Source organism: Dipodomys ordii, unplaced genomic scaffold (genome assembly GCF_000151885.1).
Source record: "Dipodomys ordii isolate 6190 unplaced genomic scaffold, Dord_2.0 Scaffold65, whole genome shotgun sequence".
Taxonomy (NCBI): Eukaryota; Metazoa; Chordata; class Mammalia; order Rodentia; family Heteromyidae; genus Dipodomys; species Dipodomys ordii.
The window spans coordinates 3,851,114-3,862,651 of NW_012267281.1; the positions used below are offsets into that span (position 1 = coordinate 3,851,114).

General features: G+C 40.7%; 1 protein-coding gene across 1 annotated transcript in view; it reads left to right on the forward strand.

Moving 5' to 3' along the window:
• Positions 1–8,045, forward strand: part of Tex30 (testis expressed 30) — a 9,549-nt gene extending 1,504 nt beyond the window's left edge. The window contains exons 2-7 of the mRNA XM_013022978.1: positions 3,147–3,217; positions 3,868–4,098; positions 5,811–5,862; positions 6,482–6,686; position 6,793; positions 7,575–8,045. Of these exons, the coding sequence (XP_012878432.1) occupies positions 3,203–3,217; positions 3,868–4,098; positions 5,811–5,862; positions 6,482–6,686; position 6,793; positions 7,575–7,748 (678 nt within the window). The 5' untranslated portion in view covers positions 3,147–3,202 and the 3' untranslated portion in view covers positions 7,749–8,045. The remainder of the gene's footprint in view (positions 1–3,146; positions 3,218–3,867; positions 4,099–5,810; positions 5,863–6,481; positions 6,687–6,792; positions 6,794–7,574) is intronic.
• The last annotated feature ends 3,493 nt before the right edge of the window (positions 8,046–11,538 follow it).

The following is an 11,538-nucleotide window of genomic DNA, read 5'->3' on the forward strand; positions in this document are numbered from 1 at the left end:
GTCGAGCCCCGGTCCTGGCGGGGACTCCCCCACCCCCCGCCACCCGGAAGGCTCGGCCCGGCGTGCTTGGCCCTGGTAGCCTGGTCAGGCCGGGGCCCGGAGCGGCGCGTGGAGCCGGTGGCGGAAGATGGGGTCGCGTACCCCGAGACAGAAGTCAGCTGTCGGCCCGCCACGTCGGGCGCCCCCACCGATGATCATTTACAACTAGGCACCCCGTGGATGATCAATAACCACTAATCGGGTCCTCCGTGGTTGATCAATAATAATCAGGCGCCCCATCGATGATCAGTAACCACTATTCGGGCCCCCATGGATGATCAATAACCACTGATCAGGCGCCTTATCGATCAGTAACCACTAATCGGGTGTCCCCTGGATGATGAATATCTATTAATCAGGTGCCCATCGATGATCAATAACCACTAATCGGGCGCCTCAACGTGGTCACTTTATACTAAATAGGACACGCCTATCAATTACCACTTTAAATAAGGGACCCATATCAATGATCATTTTATTGCCCAAGCCCCCCCTAAGCACCCCTCTCCTAGCTCCCCCAAAGTCTGCGCCCCTCCCGTCTCCTCCACCGGTTTCTGCCCCCACCCCTCTTCCCCTGCACCCCTGCGTGGTGTGGGCAGTGCCCTGCCCCAAACCCCCGCTTTTCTGAGTACACCAGCCGAGATTAAACCCCAGAGCAGGGTGCTTTGGGGTGAGCCTGTCCTGGGACAGGTCACTGTGCCTGTGAAGTAGGCCAGGACACGGGTACCAATTGTGAAGAACAAGTTATTCATCACAATCTGGAGGAGAGTTTAGAAGACCACCACCGGAACCAAACCTGCGTGGAGAGAAAGCCAAGAAGGTTCTGGTTTAAGATAGTGATTGGAAACATTTTTGTGTGCGCGGGTACCGGGGCTTGAACTTTGGTGGGGCCTAATCACTTGGCTTTATCCACTGCTACCAGTAGAGCCACAGCTCCATTTCCTGCTTTTTGCTAGTTATTTGGGGATGAGTCTCACAGACTGCACTCTGGTGGCTCACTCCTGTAACCTTAGCATCCGAGGTACTGAGAAGGCTGAGATCTGAGAATGGCTGTCGACATGAAGCTGGTCTGGGCAGGAAAAATCTGAGACATTTACCCTCTTCAATTAACCCCCCAAAGCCGGAAGTGGAGCTGTGGCTTAAGTGGTATTGCTCTAGCCTTGAGCACAAAAGCTTGGGTATAACACCCAGGCCCAGAGTTTAAGAACAATGGATTTTCCTTCCCTGTGTGGCTTCAGATGTCTCCTGAGTAGCTGGAATTACAGGCATGAACCACCCAGACATTTTTAAAGACAAGCCTACAGGGTGGAGTGTGTGCTAAACTGGGAAATGCAATCAAATGATGAACTCTAGAAAGTAACTGACTTAGCAGACGTTAACATAATTCTAAACCTGTTGGCAGGAATGCTATGAAGCAATTCTCCATAAAGCATAAAACATTCTTCAAAATGCACAGAGTCACTGCACACCTTTGCAGCTGGGAATGAGGTAGTGGCAGCATGGAGGTGGGAGGCTTGAATAAAAGTGAGGTGAAATCTGTTTAAGAAGCAATTTTTTAGATCTCTTTCCCTATTTCACTCTTGGATGACTGGCTTATATTGAGAAAGTAACGGAGAAGATTTTGAACTGATGGATGCAAGGCATAGTAAATTATATGGGTACGTTGTGGGAAGGAGTCAGAAGCCTGCATTTTTTTTAATCCCCTTTTGTTGTTCACTTGTGCAACCAGACTAATACTTTCCAGGCTCACATAGAATGGACAATTGTTGTTGAAAGAAGGTTAAATGAGGATGCACAGTTGGTCATAGCCATTGCTTCTGGAAAATAATTGGGTTTCTGGGAGAAGAGTGAAAAGACATTATTTACTTTTTAAAAAAAATTGTGTTAGCTGGTGCTGGTTGCTCACACCTGTAATCCTAGCTAGTTGGGGCTGAGATCTGGGGATCGCTAGCCCTGGTAGGGCTTAATCACATAAAAAGCAAGAAGTGCCGTAGCCAAATGATAGTGCTAGCCTTGAGCAGAAAGAGCTTAGGGACAGTTCCCAGGCCCAGAGTTCAGGGCCCAGGACTGGCAAAAATAAATTGTGGCAGGTACATATATTACCTATTTAAAAATCAAATGTATTTTAAGAAATTATGAACAGAGTTTGACAAAGCAATTCTCCTAGGAGTTTGCCTTATACTTACACCCCAGTGAAAATAATTTTAATTTTCTAGTGCTGCCTGAACGGATACATAAGTTAGCAATATTGAGATAATATTTGGGAGAGGGGTTTTGAGTGGCCAACGTGGAATGTCTTTTTCTCTATATTGTTAGTATATTTTGACATTTGAACCATTTGTTGTTGCCTAGTAGTGAAGAGATGTATTTCAATGGGGCAAATGAATGAATAGTGGAGATTCTGATATTGATAATCTGAAAAATAAAAGTTCTCATAAAGAGATAGTACATTTTGTGCACGTTGTCCTTAGGTCAGCTGTGGCCTAAGTTATGGGTCCACTAGTCTAGACTCCAGTTATTTTGGGGGTCTTCAAATCTGGTAAATATTATCTTCTGAGACCCACGTTGAAAATGCAAAAGTACATGCTTTTCTCATGGCTCAGGGTGAAAGTATTAAAGGGCTTATATGAATTTGCCTTGTCTCAACTCAGAAGAGGCACAGTGAAACTTCTGCCTAGATTCTATTAGTAAAAGCAGTTCACACAACCAATAGCAAGAAGATGCATGCCATGCTTCCCAGGAGGCACTGCAGAGTCACATGCCTCTACAGGAAAGGATAGACAATGGTAATAAAGGAGAAAATCAATAGAGGTGCCAAGAAATTAAGCAGAAACTGGTTGAGATTGGAGATGTTCACGAAAATGTTTTTATAATTTGTTTTAGCATCCTGCTTTGAACTATTTTAAGGCTTCTATGTCATGTTTGCTCTATCTTAGGTAACATTTCTGTGTATATCAAACAAAGGCTTGTATAGAAAGACATCCATTTTTAGGGAACTACTTCTAATGTGTTTATTTCAGCTACTTAGTGTGGTTTTATTCTTAGTTTTTGTGTCATGCCCATGTCTGACAACTCATTTCACTTTTCACAACACAATCTTCTTTTAGGGAGATGTCCTTTGCTTCCCAGATGTAATGCACCTTAAGTTAATTCAAGAGTGAAAATGAGTCATACAGAGGTAATACTTTCAAATATTTATCTTTGGGCTTCTTTCTTTCTTGTAATGATGTGACTTTAGAGTGATTACTTTCAACTTGGACTGTTGGTGGCAGTATAGCATTCATATTTAAGATAAGGATTCTGGGCCTTACGCCAGAGGCTCATGCCTGTAATCCTAGCTACTCAGGTGGCTGAGATCTGAGGATCAAGGTTGGAAGCCAGCAGGAAAGTCCATGAGATTCTTGTCTACAAATATCCACCAAAAAGCTGGAGGTGAGCTTTGGCTTAAGTGGTAGAGCCCTAGCCTTGAACAGAAAAGCTCAGGGACAGTACATAGGCCCTGAGTTCAAGTTCCAGGACTGGCATACACAAAACGAAGTCCTCTGGAACAGACTGACTGAATTCTAGCTATGTAACCTGGGCGAGTCACTTAACCTCTGCTGTATTTTTTTTATAAAATCAGCATCATAATAGCACTTGAATCATAGAATTATAAGACCTTAAAGACTAAAAACAAATTGCTTATAATATCTGACACAGTAGTCTCTTAAGTTTAATTATTATCAATGTCTTTTTATTTGAAGGCCATGATTTAAATCATAAGGCTCACAGAACAAACACATAGACAAGGAAGATTTAATTTAATGCCTTTATTCTCTTTCATTTCAGGTTAAATTGAAAATACCTTTTGGAAATAAATTACTGGATGCTGTCTGCTTGGTACCTAACAAAAGCTTAGCATATGGGATAATTCTTACACATGGGGCATCGGGAGATATGAATCTTCCCCATTTGATGTCACTATCATCTCATCTTGCAACTCACGGATTTTTTTGCCTGAGATTTACCTGTAAAGGCCTTAATATTGTACATAGAATTAAAGCATATAAAGCAGTTTTGGTAAGAAAATTTCTTTATATTCACTTACAACAGGATTCTTTTTAAAATTCTTTGTAATTTAAGACAAATTTTGTTTTTATTTTTAAAAAAATCTTAAATAAATGAGTGTCCTTAGAAACTCACCAGTACCTGAAGGCAGTTTTATGGTCAAATTTCTCTTTTTTGCCATCAGTTCATAGAGATGAATTCTCACATCATAAATGTTTCTCCTGACATTGCTCAGGGAACTACTAGGATTTTCTCATTGAAATAACTTTAGAAACAGTTTTGATACTCTTACTACATACTGTGCATGTACAAATATGACATTGTTTTCTATACATTTACAAACATTGGTTATAATCCCTACATACAGCTCAAACCTGCAATTCCTTTTCTTTTCCCCACTTTGGTCGTGGGGCTTGAACTCGGGGCCTGGGTACTATCCTTGAGCTTTTTCGCTCAAGGCTAATGTTCTACCAGTTTGAGCCACTGTGCCACTTTTGATTTTCTGGTCGTTAATTGGAGATAAGAGTCTCAGGGACTTTGCTGCCTGGCTGGACTGGCTTTCAACTACAATCCTGAGATCTCAGCCTCCTGAGTAGCTAGGATTACAGGTGTGAGCCACCAGTGCCTGGCTAAAATTTCTTTTTTCTCTGAAGTATTTAACTGCTATTTTTTTTAAAATCAAATTTAGTATAGATTGGAAGTTTTTTTTTTTTTTGGTCCGGTCGTGGGGCCTGAACTCTGGGCCTGGGGGCTGTCCCTCAGCTCTTCAGCTCAAACCTAGTGCTCTACCACTTGAGCCACAGCGCCACTTCCGGCTTTTTTCGTATGTGGTGCTGAGGAATCGAACCTAGGGCCTCATGCATGCAAGGCAAGTGCTCTACCACTGAGCCACCTTCCCAGCCCCTAGATTGGAAGTTTTTACTAGCCTTCTTTTAAAATATGTTTCTTAAAAATAGGTTAGTGCTTACCAGGCAGGTGCCAGTGGCTCACACCTGTAATCCAAGCTGATCCAGGAGCAGGCTGAGATCTGAAGATTGGGGTTAGAAGCCAGCACAAGAAAGGAAGTTCATGAGACTCTTATCTCCAATTAGCCAGAAAAAGCTGTTAGTGAACTAGCTCAAGTGGTAGAGTGCTAGCTAGCCTTGAGCAAAAGAGCTGAATTCAAGCCTTAGTTCCAGCGCACGCGCAGGCGCGTGCACACACACACACATGACAAAAGGCTAGTGCTTGAATGTTTTTATAAAGATAAATTGGCTTTTTTTTTTTCTATTCCTTGAACACATCTGACCCTGAGCTTCTTTTGCTCAAGGCTAACAAACATTCTACCACCTGAGCTACAGCTCTACTTCTCCCTTTTTCTGAGTGGTTTATTGGAGATAAGCATCTCATGGACTTTCCTACTCCGGCTGGCTTCAAATCACAATCCTCACATTTCAGCCTCCTAAATACATAGGATTACAGGTGTGAGCCACCAACACCCAGCTAAATTGACTTTTTTTTTTCTTCTCACACTTGCCAACACTTAGATGTAATTTAATAGTAAATTGTTATCAGAAGAGGGACCACTGTGTACTTTCAAGAAGAATTCTTTCGAGATTTTTATGGTTATTTTTATGTAGATTGTCATACCTGTTAGTAATGGTAAGAAACAACTTTGCAGTGGAATGTTTTTTAAGAGAAAAATTAATGATTTTTTTTAACGTTGTTTTGGTTGATTTACCTAGAATTACCTAAAGACCTCAGGAGAATACAAACTTGCAGGTGTATTCTTGGGAGGTAAGTTTAAATGCTTTTGAATGCTTGTTAACTACCCATTTTAACATTAAAATTGGTAACAGGAAGTTAATTTAAATACTTTTGTTAAGTAACCGCCTTGAAGTTAAAATATCTTATATATATTTGGGGGGGGGCCTGAACTCTGGGCCTGGGCGCTGTCCCTCAGCTCTTCAGCTCAAACCTAGTGCTCTACCACTTGAGCCACAGCGCCACTTCCTGCTTTTTTTCTTATGTGGTGCTGAGGAGTCGAACCCAGGACCTCATGCATGCAAGGCAAGCGCTCTACCACTGAGCCACCTTCCCAGCCCCACCTTATATCCTTATAACAAATTTAAATCTTACATTGATGAATATGTATTGTAACTTAAAGCCCACTCCTTTTATTTCTGTCCTTGAATCATTCTCATGGGGATTCCAAGAATTATTTCAGAAGAATTGCTTTTTTAAAAATATCATTTATGCTGTTTCAGTTTGTAACTTTTCATAATATAATTATTAGATTTTTTCAGCAAGCAAATATGAATAGCAGTAAATAGATTCATAATTTTGTCACACCATTGTAGTTTCTTTTTTGTGACTGTTTCTATTTCAAACTGAACTTGATTTTAATTGATTTTAGGTCGTTCAATGGGCTCACGAGCAGCTGCCTCTGTAATGTGTCATATTGAGCCAGAAGATGGTAATGATTTTGTTAGAGGTCTCATTTGTATTTCCTACCCACTACACCATCCCAAGCAGCAGCAAAAACTCAGAGATGAAGATCTCTTTCGTTTAAAAGATCCCGTACTCTTTGTGTCAGGCTCCGCAGATGAAATGTGTGAAAAGTCTGAATGCAAGAGTGAGAGAAATAGGAGCAAGATTAGCGGAAGCATTTAGTGTCAGAAAAAATGCTAATTTGTCTAATACTAGTTTCATACCTTTGGAAAAGAGAGTTAGTAAATGCATTAATTTTTCTTTGGGAAATGGTGTGTGTGTGTGTGTGAGACACTGTGTGTGACACTGTGTGTGACACTGTGTGTGACACTGTGTGTGACACTGTGTGTGACACTGTGTGTGACACTGTGTGTGACACTATGTGACACTGTGTGTGTGTGTGTTTTGGTGGTCTAGTCATGGGGCCTGAACTCTGGACCTGGGCGCTGTCCCTCAGCTCAAGGCTAGCGCCCTGCCACTTGAACCACAGCGCCACTTCCGGCTTTTTTCTTTTTGCTTATGTGGTGCTGAGGAATCGAACCCAGGACTCAGGCATGCAAGGCAAGCGCTCTACCACTGAGCCACCTTCCCAGCCCTTGGGAAGGTTTTGAAGTTACTAGAATGTAGGTTTGGTTTGTGAGTTCAGCATGCAGGCAGATTAACCCTTAAGAAAGGATTGGCAGTATTTATGTATTAGTGTCATCCCAATGCTGTTTTTTACAGCTTCTAATTTTCTTGGGAAAAACAGTGTTTGGGGAGAAAAAATTGACGGGCTCAAATTCCCTTTTAACGCTAATCATCAGTGCTCAGCCTGTTTGGTGGTATTATGATATCTGGGAGAAGGGAGCTGCCACTTCTGTCGAGACCTCCTTGTGTATTCTATTGCCTAGAAAGTTGTCTGTGGAGTAGGTATTTAACAAGCATGTGATTGAGTGGGTGCCAGTATAGCTGAGGGAGAGAAAACCCTTTATGAAAACAGTAGAGCATTGGTCTAGTATCCTTTTTCTTTTTCCCTTTAGAATCTGTTGGAGAAAGTGGCACAGAAAATGAAAGCTCCCAACAAAATCCACTGGATTGAGAAGGCGAATCATTCCATGGCGGTGAAGGGACGGTCAACAAATGATGTTTTCAAAGAAATAAATACACAGATTTTGTTTTGGATCCAAGAAATCACTGGAATGGACAAGAAATGATTGTCCTCAGCTGAAAGCTATGAAAGTACAAATTTGAGTACAGATATTGTTCTTTATCAAAGACCAGTATACCTCTCAGCATTATGGTGAGACATATTTCAGACTATTGTTGTTTAATGTTGCCCTATTTTTGAAACACATTTTAATTGTGAAATATCCTTTACAAAATGTCTTTTGAAAGCACTGTTATAGTTGTATGAAGATGATGTACAATATTGAAGGTGGTCTAAATATAATTTATTTTCTTTAGTATAGTTAAGTTTTGGAAAAAAATTAAACATTTGAATTTTGTTACAATGGTGTTTTTGTCTTATTGAAATGGAACAGAGAAAGTACTCAATTTTGAATATGTCATCTTTAAAAAAAGAGAGAAATGGCAGTTGCTGGTAGCTCACGCCTATAATCCTGGCTACTCAGGAGGCTGAGATCTGAGGATTGTGGTTTGAAGTTAGCCTGCGCAGGGAAGTCCATGAGATTCTTAGCTTCAATTAGCCACCAAATCCAAAAAGGCTAGAAGTGGAACTGTGGCTTAGGTAGTAGGTGTAACCCTAGCCTTGAGTGAAAAAGCTGTGGGACAGCACCCAGACCCTGAATTCAAGCATCACTACTGCATGGGTGTGTGCATGCGTGCACACACAGAGAACATACATAACTCCAATGAATTTATGAAGTCACTAACCATGCTTTGTAGTTAGAATAGTTAAATTTAGAAAATTAATCTATAAGCATAATATGGGTGACTACTCAAAGATAATCCTTCTAATACAGGGATGGAGATAGCCATTTAACAGTTGACTTAGCCCTGAATGATGCATAGACTACATTCTTTTCACGTACTAGCTTGCTATTACACGATTCCCTAATCACGGTTAGGGAACATATAACTGAGGAAGATACATGCCATATTTCTGAGGCTGCAGCGAACATTCCAGAAAAGACTTCATCCACTGTCCTGCAGATTGGCCACATCTCACAGGAAATGATTTAGCCCTTTCAGGTTTGAGCTCACTGTTAAAAGAGCCACTCTATCGCCTCAGCTGGGAAGAGGTTAGTCACCACCACTCACGTAGACCAGTATTGCTTATCTGAGGCATCACTGTACCCACCACTGGGCATTTGGTAATGTCTAGAAACTTTATCTCGACTGGCGTGGAGAATTCTGTGGTATCCCCTAAAAAGAAAAGGATATTGGAAACACTATGGTTAGATGGAAGTACACACTGTGCCAGCGTGGAAGAACTTGATTTTCAACCAGTTTGTATATAAATCCATTTTCTCTCCCTTACAGTTGCTAAATTTTGGACTGAAATGTCTAAAAGCCTGTCTCCTTAATGTCTGCCCTGCCATCACCCTAATTCAGGCCATTATCAATTCTTATTTGTATGAACTATAGTAGTCTATTTGATTTTCCATATTTTGTTGTCTCCTTACTTTGATAAACCAATTGCTGTTTTCAAACCAGAAACTTGATGAGAAACAAGGTCTGTGTGATGATGTACACACATGGAGTGCCAGCAGGTGAAGGCAGGAATATCTTGTGTTTGAAGCCAACCTTGAACTATAAGGGAGACTATCAAGATTTTAGCCTTTCCAAAAAGACAGTCTTTGCTTCTTTCTGAGACTTTCTTATCAAATCCTGCTCACCCTTTAAAGAATACATACATAGTGACCCCTCGCCAATCAAGGGAGTAACACTCCAGAGACCCCCACGATTGGTGAAAATCCGCAAAGTAGCAATATGTGAACTGCATATAGTGAAAGACAACTATCTCACGCTGCTGCTTCTCGGACTTTTCCCTGTCACGGGGTTCCCTGGAACAAAACTCCCACAAGAGGTGAGGGGTCACTGTATTTTTTCCCCTCTTTAATCAGTCCCACTGCCTTCTCATTAAGCATTGGTAGGTTTTATATGATCCCATTTGTCTTAGAAACTCCAAGTGAAGTAATACATTTTATTCATCTTTAAAGAACTTCTTTGTTCAGTGCCTTCCACACTTGTGAATTAAGACATTTATAGCAGTATTTCTAACTTATGAACAGTCTTTGATTTTATGCTTGTATTTTATATACCTGTTACTCAGACTTTGTCCTATTAAAGAACAAAAATTCTACAATTCTGTTTATGGTAGTCTCTAATTTATCTGTTAACCACCTGCAATCTAGTTAGAGAAGTTGAGTATCTTAATATGATAGGGAAGCCCATTAAACTACCTTCCTAAATACACATTTTCCCTAAGCTAAAAAAGAATTAAAAGTCCAGCTGGGTGGGATGGTTCAAGCCTGTATGTATTCTTAGTTGCTTAGGAACTGGAAATCCAGGGATCAGAATTTGAGGCCAGCCTAGACAAAAAGAAGTACCTGAGACTCCCGTCTCAACCAATGGTAAAGGTAGTGGTAAAATACCTGTTGATTATAGGGAAAACACATGGCTGGGCACACAGGTACTTGCCTGTCATCCCTAGCCACAAACAGGAAGATCACAGGTTAGCAAAAAGCCACACACTACCTTGAAAATAATATTAAAAGGCGCTGGAGATGTAGCTCAAGTGGTACAGTGCCTACTGCTACAAAAGGGTGAGGCCTGAGTTCAATCCCCTATTCCCAATATCCCCAAATAATAATCATGAAAACAGGTTTTAGTAAAAATCACCCCCTTTGTGTATATAAAGAAGGGGCAAGGAGTGGGGGAGGGTCTACCATGCCATAGTGCTTGAGAAATTCCGAGTACTTGTGGTTTCTTCCAGAGCTATTGAATGCCCTACCATTTTGGAGAACTATCCTTTGCAAAGACAAAACCCAACATCAGAATTAAACCCCAGTAGACTGAATCTAAGCATGAGATTCTCTTTAGAATGCTTCATGATCCCCACTAGATAATGCCAGAGCTCAATAAATCTTTGTAATCATAAAAGGCCTGAATGGTTTACTCCTGTCAAATGAATGCTGCTCTCTGTTTACCTCACTGAGTGAAGCCAAAGGAAGTATTAATTACATCTTCAGAGAAAAATGCACTATATCCAAAGTAGTGTTGAAATTTTTTTACCACTAGTACAGTTTATCCTGACTGAAACTGTATTTGCTCAGTAAACTTCCAGCCCCACCTTTGTGGACTTAAGGAAAATTAGCAATTCTTAGGTCTGCCCCCGCCCCACACTTCAATTCTGACATCAGAAAAGACATCACAAGTCCCTCTTTAACGCTAGGCATGGCGAAAGGCAACTAACTAGGAGCCATTACAGAGTCAAATTTGGTTTTCAGCACAATGTTACTGTATTGTAGGAGAAATTAAAGAGAGCTCTTTATAGCAAAGAAATGAAAAAGCAACTGCTCTAAGAGAAATCTGGTGGTTTCTTAAGAGACAAGTTATTGTATATGTTAAAAAGTGGCAACAGGATATATTTGTGCTAAAAGCCTATTTGGCGAAATGTGTGGGCACCCAATATTTTTATATGTTACATCGATAAACCCTACGTTCATTCTAACAAAGGACTATATTTTCTTGGCCACAAATAAATGTTGAATACACTGTTACTGGTAATAGAAATGTTCAGATCAAAGGCTTCCCACCAATTCGAATTTATTCTATATTTTTACATTATATAGGAGTAATAATATTTAGAGGACATATAGGATTGTTTTGGTTTTTATGAAATTAATAATTTTTAAATTTAAAAAAGCATCTAGCGGGGCTGGAAAGGTGGCTCAGTGGTAGAGTGCTTGCCTTGCATGCATGAGGCCCTGGGTTCAATTCCTCAGCACCACATAAGCAAAAAGAAAAAAGCTGGAAGTG